The 22,665-nt window shown below is 42.7% G+C and overlaps 2 protein-coding genes across 2 annotated transcripts; one reads left to right on the top strand and one right to left on the bottom strand.

The window, feature by feature from the left end:
• Positions 1–2,694: 2,694 nt before the first annotated feature.
• On the top strand, positions 2,695–8,053 carry LOC115133955 (uncharacterized). Its single transcript, XM_029667416.2, has 8 exons — positions 2,695–4,624; positions 4,957–5,097; positions 5,360–5,560; positions 5,733–5,920; positions 6,159–6,372; positions 6,601–6,699; positions 6,827–6,894; positions 7,055–8,053. Exons 1-8 carry the CDS (start codon positions 4,325–4,327, stop codon positions 7,212–7,214), a joined length of 1,371 nt encoding a protein of 456 aa, XP_029523276.1. The 5' UTR covers positions 2,695–4,324; the 3' UTR covers positions 7,215–8,053.
• LOC115133954 (eukaryotic translation initiation factor 4 gamma 2-like) lies at positions 7,463–21,698 on the bottom strand. The gene is made up of 22 exons (XM_029667415.2): positions 21,491–21,698; positions 20,658–20,760; positions 19,707–19,765; positions 19,166–19,231; positions 17,900–18,025; positions 17,516–17,618; positions 17,257–17,388; positions 17,012–17,078; positions 16,759–16,910; positions 16,467–16,577; positions 14,267–14,449; positions 13,662–13,797; positions 13,152–13,327; positions 12,848–12,940; positions 12,283–12,396; positions 11,948–12,052; positions 11,053–11,268; positions 10,558–10,816; positions 10,160–10,364; positions 9,625–9,869; positions 9,276–9,397; positions 7,463–9,001 (listed from the first exon to the last, which is right to left on the bottom strand). Exons 3-22 carry the CDS (start codon positions 19,745–19,747, stop codon positions 8,936–8,938), a joined length of 2,718 nt encoding a protein of 905 aa, XP_029523275.1. The 5' UTR covers positions 19,748–19,765; positions 20,658–20,760; positions 21,491–21,698; the 3' UTR covers positions 7,463–8,935.
• Between the last annotated feature and the right edge of the window lie 967 nt (positions 21,699–22,665).

The following is a 22,665-nucleotide window of genomic DNA, read 5'->3' as shown; positions in this document are numbered from 1 at the left end:
TGGATTGTGTTTCTGTGCACCAATGGTCTACAAAACTATGAGCAAACCAGCCTATGTATTGAATACATGGATTTGGATGATACCGATTATTGAATCCAGCACACAATGTGCTTATTTTTTATTAAAATATTTATCAGGAATAATATTTGTTTTGATGTGTATGAAATATGTTGGTAAAATATGCATGAAAGGAGAGTAATTCTGCACCTTTGAATATTAATACTTCCAATTTTGATCATAATGATTTAGTGACTGCATTTTTTTTCATCTATCTACTGGGATTTTTAAAAGACAGACTTTGTTTTGTCTGCTTGGACTTGATCGATAGGTATGATTTTGTTGATCTTTTTTGCAGGCAGTCGTGTTCTTTTGATTCATGTATTTGCAATTTTCACATTATAATATAGTTTTGATTAATATATGTATCTTTTGAAAATGCATTTACTGTTTTGAAAATCGACGTCGTTCCAAAAAATGCTTGTACAGAGTGATAAAAACAGTAAATTGTACGTCATCTGAATATCTCAGTGTTAAAGACCTTGTTAAGCACATCCTGCCTGTTCAAGGTTACTGTAAAATACGGCCCTACACAGGTCTTGTGTCAAGGCCATTCTTCCTGGATACCATGCCAACCCCCAAACAATACATCCAAAGCGCGTCATTCATAGAATACAGGAATTTCCCCAATTAAAATTTGTATAGATGTAGTTTTAGTTATACAGGTTTTTCTCATTGAGATACTATCTCTTTTCCAAGAGAGACCTGGTCCAATAGCAGCAGGGGGAACAACGTTTCAGACAAAACAACTTACATACACTAACACAACATTAAACACAACTATAAACACATATAGTACAAAAATGACATATTACATTAAAAACACAAAAGTCTTGACTAAAAACAGCTGTCCTAAAGACAATTACACTATCATATATACATCGATCAAGTGCTTAAACTCCACCAACAAAACAAAATCATCAAATTTTAAAATGTTCAGGGGAGAATTCCAGGACCACGGAGCTAAGTAACTAAAACTATTTCTACCATGACCTGTTCTAATTTTTGGTACTGTTAGAAGGAAATGAGAAGGTGACCGTAATTTTTATTTATCTACCGACCTGACTAAAAAAGAACAGAGATAAAATGGCATTTTACACAATATGGCCTTATAAATCAGTATATACCAGTGTTTAAGCCTACGCAAGATCAATGACGACCAGCCAACAGTGCTGCAGAGATCACAATGTGTTAGACATTATTGATTTGTAACGAACCTGAGGGTTGCATGATACGCTGAATCAAGTGCTCTCAGGGTAGTGGTTGAGGCCTGCATATATAAAACACTAAAATCTAAAGCCGCCAGTAATGTACAGTTGAAGAGCGGTATGACGGCTGCGTGGTCCAATGGTGTTTATACTTGCATACTATTGTTTGTACAGATGAACATGGTATCTTCAAGCGTTTGGAAATTGCTGCCAAGAATGAACCAGACTTGTCGAGGTCTACCATTTTTTTTCTGAGGTATTTTTTTCTGATTTCTTTTGATTTTCCTATGATGTCAAGCAAAAAGGCACTGAGTTTGAAGGTAGGCCTTGAAATACATCCACAGGTGCACCTCCAATTGACTCAAATGATGTCAATTAGCCTATCAGAAGCTTCTAAAGCCATGACATCGTTTTCTGGAATTTTCCAAGTTGTTTAAAGGCACAGTCAACTTAGTGTATGTAAACTTCTGACCCACTGGAATTGTGATACAATGAATTATACGTGAAATAATCTGTCTGTAAACAATTGTTGGAAAAATTACTTGTGTCATGCACAAAGTAGATGTCATAACCGACTTGAGAAAACTATAGTTTGTTAACAAGAAATGTGTGGAGTGGTCGAAAAACAAGTTTTTATGACTCCAACCTAAGTGTATGTAAACTTCCCACTTCAACTGTACATACATTTTTATTTTATTTTATTTCACCTTTATTTACAGAGGTAGGCTAGTTGAGAACAAGTTCCATTTATAACTGAGACCTGGCCAAGAATAAAGCAAAGTAGTTCGACACATACAACAACAGAGTTACACATGGAATAAACAAAACATACAGTCAATAATAGAGTTGAAGAAAATCTATATACAGTGTGTGCAAATGAGATAAGGGAGGTAAAGGCAGGTGGAAAGCATGGCCAGCGGTAGAAAAATGCTTATTGAAATTCTCAATTATAGTCGATTTATCGGTGGTGACAGTGTTTCCTAGCCTCGGTGCAGTGGGCAGCTGGGAGGAGGTGCTCTTATTCTCCATGGACTTTAGTGTCCTAGAACTTTTTGGACTTTGTGCTGCAGGATGCAAATTTCTGTTTGAAAATGCTAGCCTTAGCTTTCCTAACTGCCTGTGTATATTGGTTCCTAACTTCCCTGAAAAGTTGCATATCACGGGGAATATTCGATGCTAATGCAGTACGCCACAGGATGTTTTTGTGCTGTTCAAGGGCAGACATGTCTGGAGTGAACCAAGGGCTATATCTGTTCCTGGTTATAAAAAAAATTGAACGAAGCATGCTTGTTTAAGATGGTGAGGAAAGCACTTTTAAAGAATAACCAGGCATCCTCTACTGACAGAATGAGGTCAATATCATTCCAGGATACCCCGGCCAGGTCGATTAGAAAGGCCTTCTCGCTGAAGTGCTTTGGGGAGCATTTGACAGTGATGAAGGGTGGTTGTTTGACCACGCAATGAGGCAGTGATCTCTGAGATCTTGGTTGATAACAGCAGAGGTGTATTTGGAGGGAGAGTTGGTTAGGATGATATCTATGAGGGTGCCCGTGTTTACGGATTTGGGTTTGTACCTTGTAGGTTCATTGATCATTTGTGTGAGATTGAGGGCATCAAGCTTAGATTGTAGGATGGCCGGGGTGTTAAGCATGTCCCAGTTTAGGTCACCTAGCAGCACGAGCTCTAAAGATAGATGGGGGGCAATCAATTCACATATGGTTGCCAGGGCACAGCTGGGGGCAGAGGGTGGTCTATACGGTGAGAGACTTGTTTCTGGAAAGGTGGATATTTTAAATTAGAAGCTCAAATTGTTTGGGTACAGACCTGGATAGTAAGACAGAACTCTGCAGGCTATCTCTGCAGTAGATTGCAACACCGCCCCCTTTGGCAGTTCTATCTTGGCGGAAAATGTTATAGTTAGGGATGGACATTTCTGAGGTTTTGGTGGTCTTCCTAAGCCAGCATTCAGACACGGCTAAGACATCCAGGTTTGCAGAGTGTGCTAAAGCAGTGAATAAAGCAAACTTAGGGAGGAGGCTTCTAATGTTAACATGCATGAAACCAAGGCTTTTACGGTTACAGAAGTAAAAAAATGAGAGCACCTGGGGAATAGGAGTCGAGCTAGGCACTGCAGGTCCTGGATTAACCTCTACATCACCAGAGGAACAAATCATGTTATCATGATGCCACTTTGATTGAAAGACATTGTCATGGATGTTGTGTCTATTCATTCTTTGTAGTGATTCACATGGAACCAAAGCAGGGTAGTGGGATTTGTTCTACTTTGACTGCTGTGTGTAAATAATACATCCAAAGAGGAGAAGGGTTAGTTTCCTGTTCTGGGGTAAAATGGATCACTGGAGCTCAGTGTTTGTAAAGGATACGACGAGAGCCTATTGGAAAGTGTAGTAGAGGCTAATTGGCCACACTTCCTAAGTCAGGAGTGCCTACCAGTCTTTTCCAGTATTGTCGGTGAAGAGTGTAGAAACAAGTGTGGGATATTATGTCACTCTATAAAAAACACATCCAAGCGTTCTGGTAAATAGTGTGATAATTGTTTGTCAGTAAAGTCAGAGTCCCCTGTTCTCACTTTCCTGATATTCATAAATCTAAAGAGAAGTTATATGATAATCTGATCATCCATAGTGATTCCTTCATAGAGGATGATATCAACCACCTCTAAGTAGTTTCTAAGTAGCAGTGTAATTAATCAAGCTAGCAGGCCCCCACCCAAGCACTTCTGCACTTCTGCCACCTGTTAAGGTTTCCAAGCACAACCGGTAGAGTACGGTTTCTCTCCAGTCCCTCGTGCTGACCTATCACATTACCCAATGAATATTTCATCCATTCCTCCAGTGATAGGATCATTCACCTCCCAGAGACCAGTGGAGTAAACACAACACTAGACAAGGATTAATTCCTGAAGTAAGGAGAGTATCTCTTGGTGGGATTTGGCAGTTGATGAGTTCCATCCATACTCGAAGCCTAGTATACCTACTTGTCTACTTGTAAGGTTGAATCAGGTGGAATCGGACCACATCTCTGGATCTGGATTCAACATGTCGCTGAGAGCCACATCTCACAGCAACCTGCAGTGCCTCTCTTCACCAAAGCCTCTGGCGCTGGACAACGGGATATACAAGTCTTTCTCCCTGAGCAGCAGCAATATGAATGGGAACGGGGGAGGTGGCGGGAGGATAGTGTTTGGGAAGGAGCAGGTGGAGGAGGTGAAGGGGTTCTCTACGCCACACAGGAGGCCTGTGCGGGCCGTCAGACCGGTTAGTGCCCACAGCGTTAACGTCAGCGGATCCTTCCTACAGATCAACCATCTGCAAGGAGAGCTGGTGAGGAAGAGAAAGGTAAGGTCTAGGAGGGAAAGGAGGATACCTCGTCAGCTCTAAAACTGAATGCATTCAACTGAAATGTGACTTCCGCATTTAACCCAACCCCTCATCGGTGCCCGGGAGCAGTTGTTGTTGGGGGTTAACTGCCTTGCTCAAGTGCAGAACGGCAGATTTTTCCACCTTCCGGCTCAGAATTCAAACCAGCGACCTTTTGGTTACTGGCCCAATGCTCTTAACCACTCGGCTACCTGACGGCAGTGTGTGCATGCATGTGTTGATTGTATGAAACCCAGAAATGTAGAAGTGAAAATGTGTCTGTCTTGTTTCCATGTTTATGTAAACCTTAGGAATGTGAAGACCTAAAGAAGGAAAATAAGTATCTATCCAATGAGATCCACATGGAGCGGATTATGATGCGGACAGAGAATGAACTCACCATGAGGAACCTGAGAAACCTTAACCAGGAGCTCCAGGCCCAGGTCAAAGAGGTACTGTCCCTCTTCCTCTCTCCAACACAGCAGAAAAGACAGGCACTATTTAACAGCGATGCAGTAGAAAACACAAGCTAATTCAACACATTGAGCAGTACTCCCAGTTCTCATAGGTCATTTGTCAGTGCCACTATAGCTTTTCAACTCCACTTGAAAATCATCAATCTTAAACTGGTCTAATCCTGCATCGTCATATTACAGCTGAGAACAGTAACATTCCTCCTCTGTGTGTAAAACCCATTCGCTCTGGCCTCCGCAGCTGAAGCACAAGGTGTACCTGGCCCAGCAGAGGGCGACGTTGTGCACCCGAGTGGCGGATGAGGCGACCGATGCGCGGGGCGAGGCAGAGAAGCACAGGGCCCTTGCAGAGGCCCGGGCCCACAGCCTAAGGAAGGACAGAGAACTGACGGAGGCAGACAGGAGCCAACTGAGCGAGGACCTGCTGAAGCTAAAAAAACAGGTATCTAAAGACACGCAGGAACACAGACATTCTCTCAGTTTGCGACTAATTACGGTCCTATAGTAGTGCAACAAGTAATAGTACACACTAACCTTTGGCTCAGTCAGGTTTGCCCTATGTAGAATACAAGAGACCCAGTAGCCTGTGATGATGTCTATGCTGTCTCCAACAGCACCAAGACGCTCAGCTTCTTCTGGCACAAACGGAGAAGAACTATTTTGAGACAAGGCTGAAGCTAGACAGGATATCAGGAGAGAAACAGGCTCTGCTGGAAGAGAACAGATGTCTGGAGGGGGACAGGGATGCTCTGAGGCACAAACTCAGACAAGTGATGGATGAGAACACAAAAGTCAACGAAAAGTAAGGCTACAGATGTGGCATCATGTAGTTCTTATGTTATATATTCTATGTATACGCAGTATAATGCATTCTGTAGGAGAATGACAACTCGATAAGACTGACACACGTCCTGCTGAGGATGTCCTAATATGGACACCATAACCGTACATGCCATGCCAGGCTTTAAGGCTCTCCTATAAAATAGTCGTAGACCACACAGTTGGTGAATTAGACTATCCACTGTGATGTCTGTCTGCAGGGAGGTGAGTTCGAGGCACAGGGCGTTGGTAGCGGAGGAGCAGAGTGAGAAGGACAGCCAGGCGAAGCAGGAAGCTAACCAGGAGAGGCGGCTGGTGGAGAAGGAGAGGCAGGAGCGCACAACCGAGTGTCTCAACTGGAGGGAGAAACATCAGGCTCTGGCAGACATCTTCAAAGCCCAGGAGGACCTCAAGTCTCAGAGGCAGAGCAAAGCAGTGAGTCAGACTCAGACCCCTTCTGCAGCACCAAATGTATCAGCAATAATCCCACTTTTGTCTTTCAGTGGGCTATAGTCTAATGAATATCTGGGATGTCAATCAGGTCCCATCACAATAGAGGTAGTTGAGATGTGAGACAATACCGCCATCATCTAGCTGTTGACCAGGCCTAGGATAAATTCTTACTCACTAGTTGTTAATTTATGTTGACTTTTCTCTCCCCAGTGTCAAGCTACTATCAAAAGCTTTTTCCTCTGCATGACAGAAAATGACCAGAGGGTGAAGATTCTGAAGAATCAAGATGGCACTCCCAGGAACTTCACAGTGAGAGGGTTTAACCATCATTGCACAGAACATCACTATAGGTCAAGTGATGATGTTGGTGCAAACTGAAGGCTATTCTATACTCTTCCTTGCCCTGCTGCAATCAATTTCACTCTCTCTCTCTCAGGAAGGGGATCCAATCTTCATCTCCACACCAGAGCATGGGGCTGAGGATGCTGACAGGAGCTCATCCAGGTAACCAAGGACTTAGGATGCCTTGACCATTTTTATTTTATAGAATCCCAGTGAGTGTTTTTTTCCAACCCTTGAATAGGTTGTTCCAGGTTGAGCGTGAAATAGACAGAGGTACAGTACTAAACATGTTCACACTTGAGTGACTGCTTCCTTTTCCCAGGAGCATGTTCAGAGTATCTGCCCCGCGAGTGGGAAAGGACCTGGGCCCATCTCACTTTGGTGATCTGTCTCCCGGCCTGGGAGGGGAGCACGAGGCCGGGCATCCACGGAGAAGCAGGAAAACGGTGGAATATTTCTGGATCCCAACAGATGAGGAATGACGGCATTACGCACATTGTTCACTGACGAGTTACAACCCATTTCAGAATAGCCTGTTTTGTTTGTTGATGCTTTTCTATTTACCAAGGGAAAAATGGAATGTGTCGTTTAAATGTAAAGAATAGTCAACTTTCATGATGCAAAAGATGAAACTACAATTAATCATGATCAGCATGGGAAAGTGGAACGTGAACACCATTTATAAAGACATTTGTAATAGTTTGAATTAAAAAGTGCAAAGGACAACAAGTTTCAGTGCTCAAGTATTGGTCTTTATTGACAGTTATGCAATAGGTGCACAATAGTCATTTCTTGAATACAACATGATCAAAATCTATTGCTTTCTAAATACACATGGCTTGAGAGCACATTGGCTAATCTTATTGGGCAAAGTTAAAATGGTATTTCTCATGATTTCATTAAGACTTGAGTTACTGGTCTGTTGAGCCTTTTTTCCTGATCTACAAGGGGACGACTGAAGCAAGAGCACTTTCTCTAGGTAATCCTTTATTCACCAATAAAGACAGGATAAAATTTATTTGGTTCCAAAATTTCTGGGTTGAGAAACAAATCAAATATATCGTTCTACTTTCATAAACTCAATATGCTGGGGAGAATATATTCCTGAACCCCAACTTTGACAAATTGCAGGCAAAAGAGATAGGGAACAACAACATCGAGTTATCCAATTCAAGTTAAGTGTATTTTTCTTACGTTCTTAAACACTAGTGAACCGCATAAGGGGAGCTCCATTGGAAGTCCAATCCAAGGTTGTATTGTGGAAGTAGACTGCGATATTCATTTCGAAGACTTCTGCATTTGCTTGGGCTTTCTAGTATAAGTCTCTCTAAAAAAGGATCTTCTGTATCCCAGCACAAAACACAAAGCCCATCTAACTAAGAGGTAGAAACAGACAACTTTTGAAACGTTACGGCAGCACACCAATGATTAACTTACAGTTTATATGATTCCATGTTAACGGAGTCTTGCAGCAACTCAGGTATGACAGAAGGATGTGTGTGTCTTAAGTCTACAGCTTTGCTGGAGAGGAATAGGTTCCCCATATACACAAAATGTAACATGTTCCTCATCAGTGACAGGGCATTGAAGAGCACTTTGGTTAAAAAATAATAATGGGAGAATGTATTTCAGATAAGCGTCGGTTGACCAAGCACACAAAATCCATGGTTTTACTGAAGTTGACCCACTGTCTAGATTGGGCATCTTTTGGATGACCTTTAAGGGAAATACTTGAAGGCTAAAACAGGTGTCAAATACAAGCCTTTTCTTCAAAGGGGATTAGAAATAATACCACGAGGAAATGCAATACTGCTGTCACAATGAGTAAATATGGCAAAACTAACTACATTGTCACAGTAGGAGAAAACCTACAAAAGTACAGATGTCGTTTGAGTCAGTCCATAGGCTACATTCAGCTCCTATTGCAGAAACAGGACCCAAAACAAATCAACCTTTAAAAGGTGAAATGGAAGGTACTATAAAAACAGAAGCTTCAGTAGCCTCTCTAGACCACAGGGACAGACGGTTATCTACTATGCCCTGATAACATGCTTGGCTTTATATTGCAGGACATAAGCAGTCTCTGGCAGTGGTTATGTTCAGTAGTTTAATAATGGGGGGAGGTGATGGTGGTAACATATCTGTACTGAATGTTAAAGTATGTTTCTCTGCTCTATGGTGCCTGACAGTTCTGGTTGGTTTCTCAGTCAGCCTCTTCTTCAGACTCTTCTTCCTCAGCTGTTTCCAACCAGGTTAGCCACTGGTTGACCTAACAGGGGAGAAGGTTATACAGGGCCATGTTAAATTAGTGTAGCAAAATGTTAAGCAAAGGATAACGAAAATCTGTTACTGGACAAGTTCAGGTAGTAGGCTACTTCCCCGTTTCACACCATCTCAACATGCTTTCCACCAACTGAACACAACCCTGTTGTGGTTGCTAGCATAAAGATTTGATTTAGTCACAGAATTAAGGACTGGGTCCACATGGTTCAGTGTATTAGCTAGCCATGGGTGAAATGTTGAATTATTCCCAAAACAAGTACCTGGAATAAAGCTTTTCCTTTTCCAGGGAATTCTTGGGTAATATCTTCTTTCCATGCTAGGAAGGCTTCTTCTTCAATGATCTCCATGTCGTAGAAGTGGACATAGTAGCGCAGCAGCATGCCTGAAACACACAACATTATGACATCTACCACAGTATGCCGCGGCAGAGACAGTTGCACTGAGGTCAAGACAGTAGAATATCCTACTTCCATGTCCAAAAACGATTACAATCTTGATCACTGACAACTGAAGGAAAACAAACAAGTGAATGGGTTTCCACCACATTGACACCAAATTATTAATTTAGAATGGACAGCCTGGTCAGTGGCGTGGGCCAGTAAAACCTACCTTTGGGGAAGTGGCTGGCGTTACAGTGCACTTGCAGGGCGTACAGGGCGGAGACCTGCAGCTGAGGCTGGTCATGTAGGAACTTTTGCATGACTGGTTTGAAGGACAGCAGCAGCTGCTTCTCCTGGTCAAGCTGTTCTTTGGAGGGCCCTGCCACCTGCTCTTCTCCACCACTGCCCTCCTCCTCTTCCTCCTCCTCCACCACCTCCACACAACACAGCTCCCCTGAGATGTACTGCAGGAAACTGAGGAGAGGGGAAGTAAGCGCATGTTCAAATAGAAATTGATACCATTTTTGTCTTTTCCACATTCCATAGGTGTATGCGTGTCTTGCCCGCCCCCCCCCCCCCCAGGGTACATGAAAGTTTAAAAAATTAAACTTGACTGCTTGAAAGGGCAATTCTACATTGTGACAAGTACAGTCCAGACTGTCATATTGGGCTCGAGCCTTGAATGAATACCTTTATTCAACCATAAGTAGTCTAAATACAGCCAAATGAAAAAGCAGTCTCCATCCTGGAGGTTCAGTACCTACCTGGTCATGAGGATGTTGACAAAGCCCTTGTCAGTGTGGAGCTTGGGGGAAATGTTGTCTTTGATCCACTTGTAGATGGCCTGGGGAGAGGGGTCGGCCTTGATCTGCAGCAACAGGTCCTTCTCCAGCTTCAACAGGGGGAACAAGAAGCTCAGGCCCTTACCCTCCAGGATCTCCAGCATGCGGTCCTTGTTCTGGTCTATCTCTGGAAAACCACAACGGACAGACAGGTCAGATCAGCCATAGCGTCACTGACATGGAAGATGAATGTGCTGCAGTCTCTAATGATCACAAGATGTCATCACATGACAAATTAAACATCACAGTGAAATTAAAAACATTTCAGTCAATGAAGCGCCTTTACCGGGAGTATGTAGGAAGGAGGGTCGTCTACCTACCGGGTAGCATCTTCTGCATGTTGACCTTGCTCTGTTGAAAGAGGTCAGTGAGCCACTCCTTGTCCTTGAGTCTGGCAGTCTGCTGCAGGCAGAGCAGGAAGAGGGGGAAGTGGGTTCCATTCTCCAGTGGTTGGGCCAGCTCCGCCACGCTCACGAGCTCAGATATAACGGCCCGTGCTGCAAACTGGGCCAGGTACGACTTGACCAGGGGAACGTCCACCTCGATCTTAGGACACTGGTCCAGCACGTTGAGGAAAGCCTAAGTAGTGATGGAGGGCGAGAGACCAATAAAGTTAGGCCAAAGATATTGGGGAGAGGAAAACAAAGTTTTATCAAGCGCATGATATTAATTTGACCGACGAAAGCAAAACTAAATCCTAGTGGTGTGTATTTTACATCACTGATCCTATTCCAAAATGAACATGGACAGACATAATCAGACAATCATGTCCTAGTGATAGCATTAGCTGTAATCTTCTAACTGAAGACGCGAACCTGCATGAAGTTCTCCCCGGTGATGAGGCCCTCGGTACGTAGTGTGTGGATGAGGGTGCTGGCGTGCTCCTTGTCGTCATCAGACCGGTCCAGCGACACCACGATGACCTTACCCAGCATCTCTGCCAGAAAGTGCTTGGGAGCCTTCATGTCTCTGATGCCGTTAACAGCTTCATCAATGTGCTTACCGTTCAGGTACTCTGTCACAACGGTCTCCTAAAGGGGAGGATTGAAAGTGAACTTCGTTAGTGTTGCATCAGTGGCAATGGTAGGTCACAATAGAGCCTCACGATACCAATGATATCTATATTTTAGAAAACAGTACAGTTGCATAAGGTTTAATTCTAAACTATAATTTGTAAAAATCCAAAATAACTTCATAGATCTTCATTGTAAACAGTTTACCATGCTTGTTCAATGATCCATAAACTATTAATGAACATGCACATTTATGAAAACTTAGGACACCAAAGAGGCCTTTCTACTGACCGAAAAACACTAAAAGAGAGATGCCGAGGGTCCCTGCGTGAACGTGCCTTAGACATGCTGCAAAAAAGCATGAGGATTGCAGATGTGGCCAGGGCAATAAATTGCTATGTACATACTGTGAAACGCTTAAGACAGCACTACAGGGAGACAGGACAGACAGCTGATCATCCTCGCAGTGGCAGACCACGTGTAACACAAAGCATGAGGAGGAGATGCACTGCAGTACTTAATGCAGCTGGTGGCCACACCAGATACCGACTGTTACTTTTGACCACCCCCTTTTGTTCAGGGACACATGTTCATACAAATATTTCCAGTTTCCTGAAAATAAATGCAGTTGACAGTGAGAGAACATTTATTTATTTTCGCTGAGTTTGTCAGTCACAGGTACAAAATGGTTGCCTACCGTTATTTTTAGCAGCTCTTCCCTAGCCGGCGGTGGTTTCTTGCTGCTCTTCTGAGGTTTCTCCTGTATGGGAAGAGGGTTGCTTTTGAGGCCGAGCTGTGGAGACTGGGAGAGAAGAGGGAAGCCCAGGTCAACTACATTGGACCATCCAACAGGACAGGCACCCAAAACCCCAGTTGGAATCAGTAGGGGTCAATTCCTTTTCAATGCAAGAAAATTATATTCAATGTACAAATGAGGAATTTCAGTTTTCTTCGGACATGAAATTAAATTACCCCAACAGTTTGAAATGCTGGGGTGTTAAAGTTGAGGGCTTTTGCTGTGCTCGGTCTCACCTGTCCCATTGGAGGGGTGTTGGTGCTGGGGGGGATCATAGTGGGCATCTGGGGCTGCAATTTGGGAACCTGGTTCTTGTTGAGGAGGAAAGACTGAGCCGGTCTCAGGCTGATCTACAACATAGAAGGTCGATGTGAGGGGAAACAGTAGCAGAATGGTTATAACGCATGGCATCTTGGAAAGGACAATATTCTGAGATGAGCATAACATCATGCCCTCATGTCTCACAGTCAATGGGCCAGAAGAAGCGATGTAGCGTAGGAGAGCAGGGAGTAGGAGACACAAGTTTAATTCAGTCGTTTTATAATCTGCTTGCTTTGAGTAGACCAAAAACCATGGAACAAATGTCTTCCCTCACAGTAAGATGTTTAGGGCTGATTTCATGGACTAAATGTAATCTTAGACCACACACTCCCAATGGTAATTCTACATTAAATTATTTTTAATCCATGACTAGGCTTATTCTCAGTCAGGCAAACCAGCAGTGTTCAACTTGTGTTCTATAGGCAGAGGGGTTTTTCCTCTGACTAGGAATGTGGCCAGACTGGTGGTAGATTCCTGTACCTCATCTAAGTTGAGTTGTCCCTTCTTGCTGAAGCGTGGAGGCATGTCCTTGTTGGACTGGACCTGCTGGTTCTGGAAATGCTGATTCTGGACCTGGAAAACAGACCAGACAAAGAGTATCAATAGGTGGCACTAGCAAGAACTGTAACAGGTTTCCTTTCCACAAGCAGGAACAGCTCATCTCGGTTGTGTATACATGCCCTGAAAACAATGTTTTATTTATTTATTTTGGACTAAATCAAAGTAGCTGATCAGATCCAATGATTTACTGCTAGTTGGATATTCATCAAGGCTGCAAGATTACCTGGTTGGACTTGATGAAGGGCTTGTTGGCACCCATTTCGAACTGAGACTGTGGTTGGGGGGTGGTGTTGTGGCTGTTGTGTCCGTTGCTGTTGTAGAGCGGATTGGAGCGATGACGTCCCATAGTGGGAGAGAACCGGTCCTGAATGACCCCCGGGCCCGTCCCGATCCCACCGCCTGAGAGTGTAGGAAGTGACAAAACTACATTTTGCTGTCACAGTTTTAAAGTGCTGATCAGGATAAACGATCCCCGCAAACACTGTCAGACAACTAGTGTTTAATAGAAGAGACCAGGGGCGTGTTCAGCAGGAGAACACTCAGATTGGAATGGGTTATCTACAACAGGGGGTTCTCAAACTTTTTGGGCTCGGGATCCATTTTATGATAGAATATTCATCAGGAACACACTCCATCAGATCACAACTCCAGTGAGAATAACATACAACTTTTACTACGACATCAGGACTGCATGAAACATTTTAAAGATAGGTTAGTCTAAGCCCACACCTACCTGGCATTTGCCCAAACATGTCAGCCAATCCCCCGAGAGTCTCCATTTTCATTCGGTTGGGCATGAAGGGGCCTTCCAAGAAGAAGTCCATCTTCATCCCCTGAGCCATGGTCGCTGGAATGAAAACACCCAAATCCTGTGGAGGGAGAATAGACACATACCAATGAGCTGGGCTCAAAACATATCTTATTTGTTGGTTCTTGATGCTGTAGTAATATAGCCATGGGCATTCTCTGCCACTTACCACTCTTAGTGGATGCTTGCTCAGTGCATCTAATGGAAGCATGCGATCATTCAGAAGACAGATTTTCTCGGGTGTATAATACATTGCAAGTTTCTTTTAAAAGAGAGACCCCGGTGGGATTGCCAGGAAGAATCAGTTTTAAACAAGCCTAGGGCTGCTGTAGCAACTGTAGTTTGGCCTGAGAGACCACAGGTAGGGCATCACAGGTTCAAAGACATTGCACCAACCAAATGCTACGTTACCTTAAGATCTTTGTATATACAAAATTCCTAAATTTGTGTCCCCCTCCTCCCCCCCTCACCTGAGATGGAACAACAGACTCTCACAGTCCATAGTGTGGACAAAACTGGAACTGACTCACTTTCACTGCCTCCTGGCGGATCTGGTTGATGGTCTTTGGTCCATTGTCGATGAATGCTTTGCGGGGGACCCAGTTGTTGTCCCGCAGCTCCACCGTGTCCTGCAGCAGGAAGCGGATCCTGGCAGGCAACTCCTTGTTGTTCATTAAGGATAGCATACGGCCAAAGTACTGGTCCATTAAAGACTGGGAAGATGGACAGTGGTGTTAGGAGACGGGCACATACACACTCACAAATCGCATTGGGCCAAAGTACTGATTGATTTAAGACTGGGGGAACAGTGGTGTCATGACAGAGAGAAGTTGAAGTGGGAAGTTTACATGCACTTAGGTTGGGAGTCATTAAAAGTCGCCTTTCAACTACTCCACAAATTTCTTGCTAACAAACTATAGATTTGGCAAACCGGTTAGGACATCTACATTGTGCATGACAGCTCGGAAAATTCCAGAAAATGATGTCATGGCTTTAGAAAATTCTGATAGGCTAATTGACATCATTTGAGTCAATTGGAGGTGCACCTGTGGATGTATTTCAAGGCCTACCATCAAACCCAGTGCCTCTTTGCTTGACATCATTGGAAAATCAAAAGAAATCAGCCAAGACATCAGAAAAAAAACAATTGTAGACTCCCACAAGTCTGCTTCATTCTTGGGAGCAGTTTCCAAACGCCTGAAGATACCACGTTCATCTGTACAAACAATAGTTTACAAGTAAACACCATGGGACCACGCAGCCGCGGCTCGGCTCCAAAACCGCAATCAAAATGCCAGACTACGGTATGCAACTGCACATGGGGACAAAGATAGTACATTTTGGAGAAATGTCCTCTGGTCTGATGAAACAAAAACAGAACTGTTTGGCCATAATGACCATCGTTATGTTTGGAGGATTGCAAGCCGAAGAACACCATCCCAACCGTGAAGCACAGGGGTGGCAGAATCATATTGTGGGGGTGGGAAAATTTGTGGGGAAATTATGTGGATATATTGAAGCAACATCAAGACATCAGTCAGGAAGTTAAAAGCTTGGTCAAAAATGGATCTTCCAAATGAACAATGACCCCAAGCATACTTCCAAAGTTGTGGCAAAATGGCTTAACTTCTCTAGGGTAGGGGGCAGCATTTGGAATTTTGGATGAAAAGCGTGTCCAAATTAAACTGCCTTCTACTCAGGCCCAGAAGATAGGATATGCATATAACTGGTAGATTTGGATATAAAACACTAAAGTTTCCAAAACTGTTAAAATAGTGTTTGAGTATAATAGAACTGATGTGGGAGGCAAAAACCTGAGAAAAATCCATTCAGGAAGTAGGAATTTTTAAAAATATATTTTTCCTATTCAATGCCATTACAGTATCCATTGACATAGGACTAAAATTGCAGTTCCTATGCCTTCCACTAGATGTCAACAGTCTTTAGAAATGGTTTCAGGCTTGTATTCTGAAAAATGAGGGAGTAAGTGCAGTCTGAATGAGTGGATCCTGCCGTGTCAGAGCTTTTTCATGCACACGACCGAGAGTGCCTTTCTTGTTTACCTTTTATATTGACAACGTTATTGTCGGGTTTAAATATTATCGATTATTTTGGCTAAAAACAACCTGAGGATTGATTATGAACATCGTTTGAAATGTTTCTACGAACTTTTTGGATTTTTTGTCTGCCTGTTGTGACTGCGTTTGAGCCTGTGGATTACTGAAGAAAACACAAACAAAACAGAGGTCTTTGGCTATAAAGAGACTTTATCGAACAAAAGGAACATTTATTGAATAAATTAATGTATTCTGAGTGCAACCATATGAAGATCAAAGGTAAGTGATTAATTTTCTCTATTTCTGACTTGTGTAACTCTTCTACTTGGCTGGTTACAGTTTGTAATGATTTGTCTGGGTGCTGTTCTCAAATTATCGTAAGGTATGCTTTAGCCGTAAAGCATTTTTGAAATCTGACACAGTGGTTGGATTCACAAGAAGTTCATCTTTAAACCCCATGTAAAATAGTTGTATCTTTTCTGAATTATTATAATGAGTATTTCTGCATTTGAATTTGGCGCTCTGCAATCTCACTGGACGTGAGTTTAAATGTATTTGGCTAAGGTGTATGTAAACTTCCAACTTCAACTGTACATGAGACATACTGCTTGGCTGTGTGCCAAGTGGAGCAGCAGGGACCACAGCCATACTGATAGGGGAAAAGAGAACGTACCTTAGCTTTGTCATGGTCGAGTCTAGGGCCCACTGTTCTCATTATCTGACAGAGGCACTCCACATCCTCCCCCATATCCTTGAGCTGGACTCTCTTCTTCTTTTCCAAAAGCTGGGGAGAGGAAGATGACGGCGTTATACAAGTGGCATATTAGGGACCCGTGCCAGTAGAACAAGTAACTAAGATTGTCAGGCATAGCAGAAATCAAATGTATTCAGGGACAAAGTCGTAATCGGAAGTTGTCAATCAATGATAAAAAAGGTCTGCAAAACAAAAATCCAAAAGAACATACTGTTTTGATGCACTTATGAAGGATAGATTCATGGATGAGGTCGAGTTTGCCAAGTTCCGAGATGAATTTAATGTTTCCAAGCATCTTGATCTTGGCAATGGCACGCTGCTCCTCCTCCTCAGAAGTAAGAGGGTTGTCATGTTTGTCATAGACTACGGGAAGAAAAAGAGTTAGTGTACAATGGTGAGTCAATGGGTGGTCTGGTGGTTGGACTTTTTCCAAAGGAGCTGTGTAGGGGAGATCTAGTACTCACTTTCAACATTTCTGCTGCGATTTTCAAATTCATCTTGAAGCTTGGAAATGAGAAGTCTTCTGAAGGTCTGCAAAAATCAGGAAAACATTTGAGATTGAACACCAGGACCAGTGACATTCTATACAGCCACTTGGACATTAAGAAAATAAATATAGCATTTTCTAGACGCTAATGTACAGCACAGTTTTAAGTTGATTAGAAGACAGCTTTTATTCTGCATGGTTCTGTCCAAATTTGATGCTTACAGTGCTCTGCTTTTGGGATGTTTGGATTTCGGATGAAGGGCCATCAAAGTTTGGTGCGTCCTCTGCCAAACGCAGACATAGCTGAGCATAGAGCGAGCTATATTTGGGCTCTTCTAGGGCTTTGTCTACAATCTGAACAGGAGGGAGAGAAAAAAGACATTTAAAAAAACAAGTATGAGTCATGCATGGAGGATGCCAAGGAATTATGGAATACATTTGCAAAGAGCAGACAGTTAGGGGGAAACAGAGCCTTACTTACCAGCAAGATGATTGCTTTAAGGACGAGTTTTGTATCTACGCCCACGTTGAGTAGCTCAAGGCATAGCTTGTCAAACTTCTCAGGCGTGAGCTTGTTGAGTATGCTACAGAGGAGAAGAGCAGGGAAAGGAAAGAACAGGAAAATGTCAAGTCAGGGGTACATGCCTAATCAAGAGGGGTTGAGAAAGCAACAAGCTTTGCATGTTATCCAAATAAAAGAGTTGCAGTTCTCTGCTGTAGTAAACATCACCTGATAGAGAAGCATGTGCTCATGCAGGCACCAAGCATGATAAAACCAAATCACACAACTGAGAACATCTTGTCAGTGAGGCGATTACACTTAAACCAATTGGTGGCCAAATTGCATTTCTTGACACTGACTTACCCCCTCACTTTCCTGAAGATTCCATCGTGTCGCTCTTTTTCATTGCTGGAGTTGGCATCTCGTCTAGTGCTTCGTGAAGGAACCCATTTCGGAGCGCTGTGCCCTGGGGGTTTCCCCAGGAACTCGCTGGAGTAAGAGAAAGGAGACTGTTGAGCTACGGCTCCCAAGTGATCACACTGGCCACCAGTACATAAAGGTGACAGAAAACACACAGAGGATGACATTTATCATTAAAGAGCATAATCAACTCCACTCAAACACATAGGCCTCTAGTTGACATACAAAAAAGTTTATAGGGCTCCCGAGTAGTGCAGCAGTCTACGGCACTGCATCTCAATACTAAAGGCGTCACTACAGACACCCTGGTTCAAATCCAGGTTGTATCACAACCGGCTACGATTGGGAGTCCCACAATTGACACAGCGTTGTCCGGGTTTGGCCGGTGTAGGCCATCATTGCAAATAAGAATTTGTTCTTAACAGACTTGCCTAGTTAAATAAAAGGTGTTTAATTTTTTTTCTTCGTTTTAAAGGCCTTAGGCTACCTTAGTGGTTAGAGCGTTGGACTAGTAACAGATAGGTTGCCAGATCAAATCCCGAGCTGGCAAGGTAAAAATCTGTCGTTCTGCCCCTGAACAAGGCACTGTTCCTAGGCCATCATTGCAAATAAGAATTTGTTCTTAACAGACTTGCCTAGTTAAATAAAAGGTGTTTAATTTTTTTTCTTCGTTTTAAAGGCCTTAGGCTACCTTAGTGGTTAGAGCGTTGGACTAGTAACAGATAGGTTGCCAGATCAAATCCCCGAGCTGGCAAGGTAAAAATCTGTCGTTCTGCCCCTGAACAAGGCACTGTTCCTAGGCCATCATTGCAAATAAGAATTTGTTCTTAACAGACTTGCCTAGTTAAATAAAAGGTGTTTAATTTTTTTTCTTCGTTTTAAAGGCCTTAGGCTACCTTAGTGGTTAGAGCGTTGGACTAGTAACAGATAGGTTGCCAGATCAAATCCCCGAGCTGGCAAGGTAAAAATCTGTCGTTCTGCCCCTGAACAAGGCACTGTTCCTAGGCCATCATTGAAAATAAGAATTTGTTCTTAACTGACTTGCCTAGTTAAATAAAGTTAAAATATTTTACATTTTAAAAAAATATTTAAAAAATATTATTATTATTTATTTATTTTTAAATGGGGAAAATGGCCACTGTGCATAGTTTATTATTTGAGGACCCTTAGGGAGAGTTTCTGGGGATCATGCCTGTGTGGTAGGCCTACCTGTTGCCGACAGTCTTGGGATTGTGCTGAGGTGCACCCCTAACACCTCCTCCTCCCGAAGAAGCACTGTTAGGATAAAAAGAGAACATTATTCATTATGCAAGACGATCGCACATGAATTGTCAATGTTTTACTAATTGAAAAAGTTGCTAGCAGCTTCACACACCCCTCTATATTCCAATAATGTCCTGTAATTGGAAGCTAAAAAGTGCTTGTGATTTAAGCACCATACAGTTGGTTCCCCAAGATATTTCAATACATTGTTCCCCAGAGCCTTATATATATATATTAATCAAAAAAACTATACACACACGGCTCCGTTGTCATCTATTCATCTAGGACTTTAGCCTACTTCAAGCTTAAGTTACCACTGTTACTGTCAAGGAGAATCTGGAAACACATAGGCCTATGTCAGCCATAAAGATATGACAAATCACAATGGATTGACATAGGACCGTGTTATCATCACCATAGTAATATCACCACTGTGGATCGGAACACTTATTTACATTCAACATTTTGAGCATAAAGAGTAACCCACTTTTCCTTGATTTTGCTTTGTTGAAGCCATTCTTGTTGCATAATATCCACGGTCTTAATCTTCATGGAAAGCAAGTACATTAATTATCACATTAGGCAGATCACATTATTGGGATAACATAGCCTACCCCTGGATGGGTAAACCAGTGAGGCCAAATAAACAAAGGCCAAATAAACAAGTCATAATGATTCATTGCAATATTGACTGTGAAACAATGGTGGAAATAGGGAGAAATTCAGTCTTGCCATCCCTGGTTCCACCGTAACCAAAAAGGGGTGTGGTGCAGATTTCAATATCAGTACATCTGAAATGGTAGTGGCGTTTTAGTGACCCTGAAATCTTTATGAATAAACATTGCTAATTACAATTGGCAACATACAGAGGACACAAAACATTTGTCACTGTCAATTGTTTGGGAGCAGGAGCTGGTACGACATTGTGCACATTCAGAGTAGGAAGAATAATGTTATCACAGTCAGTGCTATACTATTTTATGTTATACAGTGCCAGTTTGACACATTTTTGAGTCATGGCTTTGAATGTGGTTTGACAGCATCCTGACCCTAAATCCCTTGGATGACATCAATGTCAAGTGACATGTTTGGAAGATCTCTGTGGGGCAGAGACTATACTGTTGGATTGCTGTACTATTGTGTAATAGTTAAGAGCCAGGGACCATTGAAAAACATATGCTAAACATGTGTTCCTGACCAATAACATTTTATTTGAGAGCAGCGGCTTACTGATCCATTGGGGTGGGTAGTTTCTGATCACCAACGGGCAGTACTCAACGTACTAGCCATGTACTTCCATACAGCTAAAGGGTGGGTTATGAGGAACAAATGCCACAGCAGAGAGCAGATGCTGCTGATGAAACCCTATTGTGTGAGTAGCTATTTGGAAGTGTCCATTCATTTTCTAAAAGGGATTCCTACCAAGGGAAGAACATACCTGAAACGAGAAGCACCCCCTTCTGCAATCACACTCTCCACTTTGGCGGCTTGACAACGATGAATCTTTAAAATAATAATAGGGAGGGGTGGAGAAAACGGTGCTGTAGGAGAGAAAGATATGCATCATACACTAACGTTAATATCATGAGTTGCATACTCTACCAAAAAATACAAGGGTTGTTCACTAATTAGCCAGCCGGTAAAAGATGTCTTCCACGGCAGTCTTTGTCAAGCGCAACAAAGCAAAGGCTAGCTGGCTAATTAGCTAACGTTAGCACTCCCTGTCAAGGCAAGTTAAAACCTGCTACTTTTAGCAATTTGTTCAAGACACACACGTTTTTTCATTGTGGAATAGTGAATGTGTACATCATCTCAGTAAAGTGAGATCAGAAATATGTGATATTAGATAACGCTAGATTGCGCTAACACTAATCATAGAAAAAAAGTATGACTAGAACGGGCTTGGAACATTGAATGGGGACGACGGTTCTATTTATTCTTATTTCTATGGCTCTACCGTTACCTAACTAGCATGCTAGCCCCTTGGCTTGAACGTAACGAGCTAGTTAGCTAGCTAAAAGGAAGTATAATGTTCTGTATATTGTGTTGAACTGTTGATCATGTGTCAGACAGTGTATAACAAAGATGTTTGTAATGTTTCAATATTTGTCTATAATTAGCCGGTAACCGCATGGCAGCATTAAAACATGACCATGTTATTCCATCACGACGCCATTTTATGCAGTAATCAGCTGGCGAGGCTATCTAGCTAGCATAGGGTAGCCATTTTAGAAAAACTGGTGAAAATGTGTAAGGAAATTTGAATCTTACCTTTACTAAAAGAACTTCAGTGTTGTATTTTTGGTGGGCACAAAATAAGAAATGTAAAATAAAAAAAGGTTATTTGAAAGCGTGAGAGAGCCAATGATATCAGGTACGACAGAGTAGCTATCTGAACGTACACTTTTCCTTCGTGCTAGAGAAGACTAAAAGGTAGTCTATCTACGACGTCATTCTTGAACTCGATCTGTAGCGGCCGAAATGTCACAATATGCATTGTTCACGCAATTCGTTGCTATGTCTCTTTTAGCGAATCACAACTAAGACATATTTGAAGGCAATGCCTACATTTACAATTACCCAATGAGAGTGGCTTTCAGCTAAGGGTAACCGCCCCTTGTAGTTGATTGACGTAAATTTCACTCAGCCGCAGTGCAGGGAAAGAGATTTGACGTTTGTGAAATATACAAGAAACAGCAGCCGTCCAAACCTTCCTCCGGGCAAGGATGAGTAAAATGCACACTGCATTTTTTGTGCATGCTGAAGGTGGATAGGATACTCGTGAACGCACATTTAGAGTAGCAGAAGTGTTCGTTTAGTTCAGCCTAAAACTAGAAATGAGCCTGATTTATAGAATAAGAAGTTGTCTGTATCCCTGTCACCATCACTAGTGGGGGGTGGGGCAGAGAGGTCAACTAGTCTGTCTCTGCTCCAAATGACAAATTCAACTGTTACTGTGCTATATTATCAAAATGCATTGAAACCAATGTCTGATAGGGCCACATCTCTTCAGTGGAGCAGAAGAATATCATGGTGCTACCTAGTCAAATCAAATGTATTTATATAGCCATTTGTACATCAGCTGATATCTCAAAGTGCTGTACAGAAACACAGCCTAAAACCCCAAACGGCAAGCAATGCAGGTGTAGAAGCACGGTGGCTACCCAGACAGGAAGATCACATCAGTGACTCAACCCACTCAAGTGACGCACCCCTCCTAGGGACGGTATGAAAGAGCCCCAGTAAGCCAGTGACTCAGCCCTTGTAATAGAGTTAGAGGCAGAGTATCCCAGTGGAAAGGGGGGAACCGGGCAGGCAGAGACAGCAAGGGCGGTTCGTTGCTCCAGAGCCTTTCCGTTCACCTTCACACTCCTGGGCCAGACTACACTCAATCATATGACCCACTGAAGAGATGAGTCTTCAGTAAAGACTCAAAGGTTGAGACC

Source organism: Oncorhynchus nerka, linkage group LG9a (genome assembly GCF_034236695.1).
Source record: "Oncorhynchus nerka isolate Pitt River linkage group LG9a, Oner_Uvic_2.0, whole genome shotgun sequence".
Lineage (NCBI taxonomy): Eukaryota > Metazoa > Chordata > Actinopteri > Salmoniformes > Salmonidae > Oncorhynchus > Oncorhynchus nerka.
The sequence above is the reverse complement of the archived record's forward strand: the minus strand, read 5'-3'. Positions and strand labels throughout refer to the sequence as shown.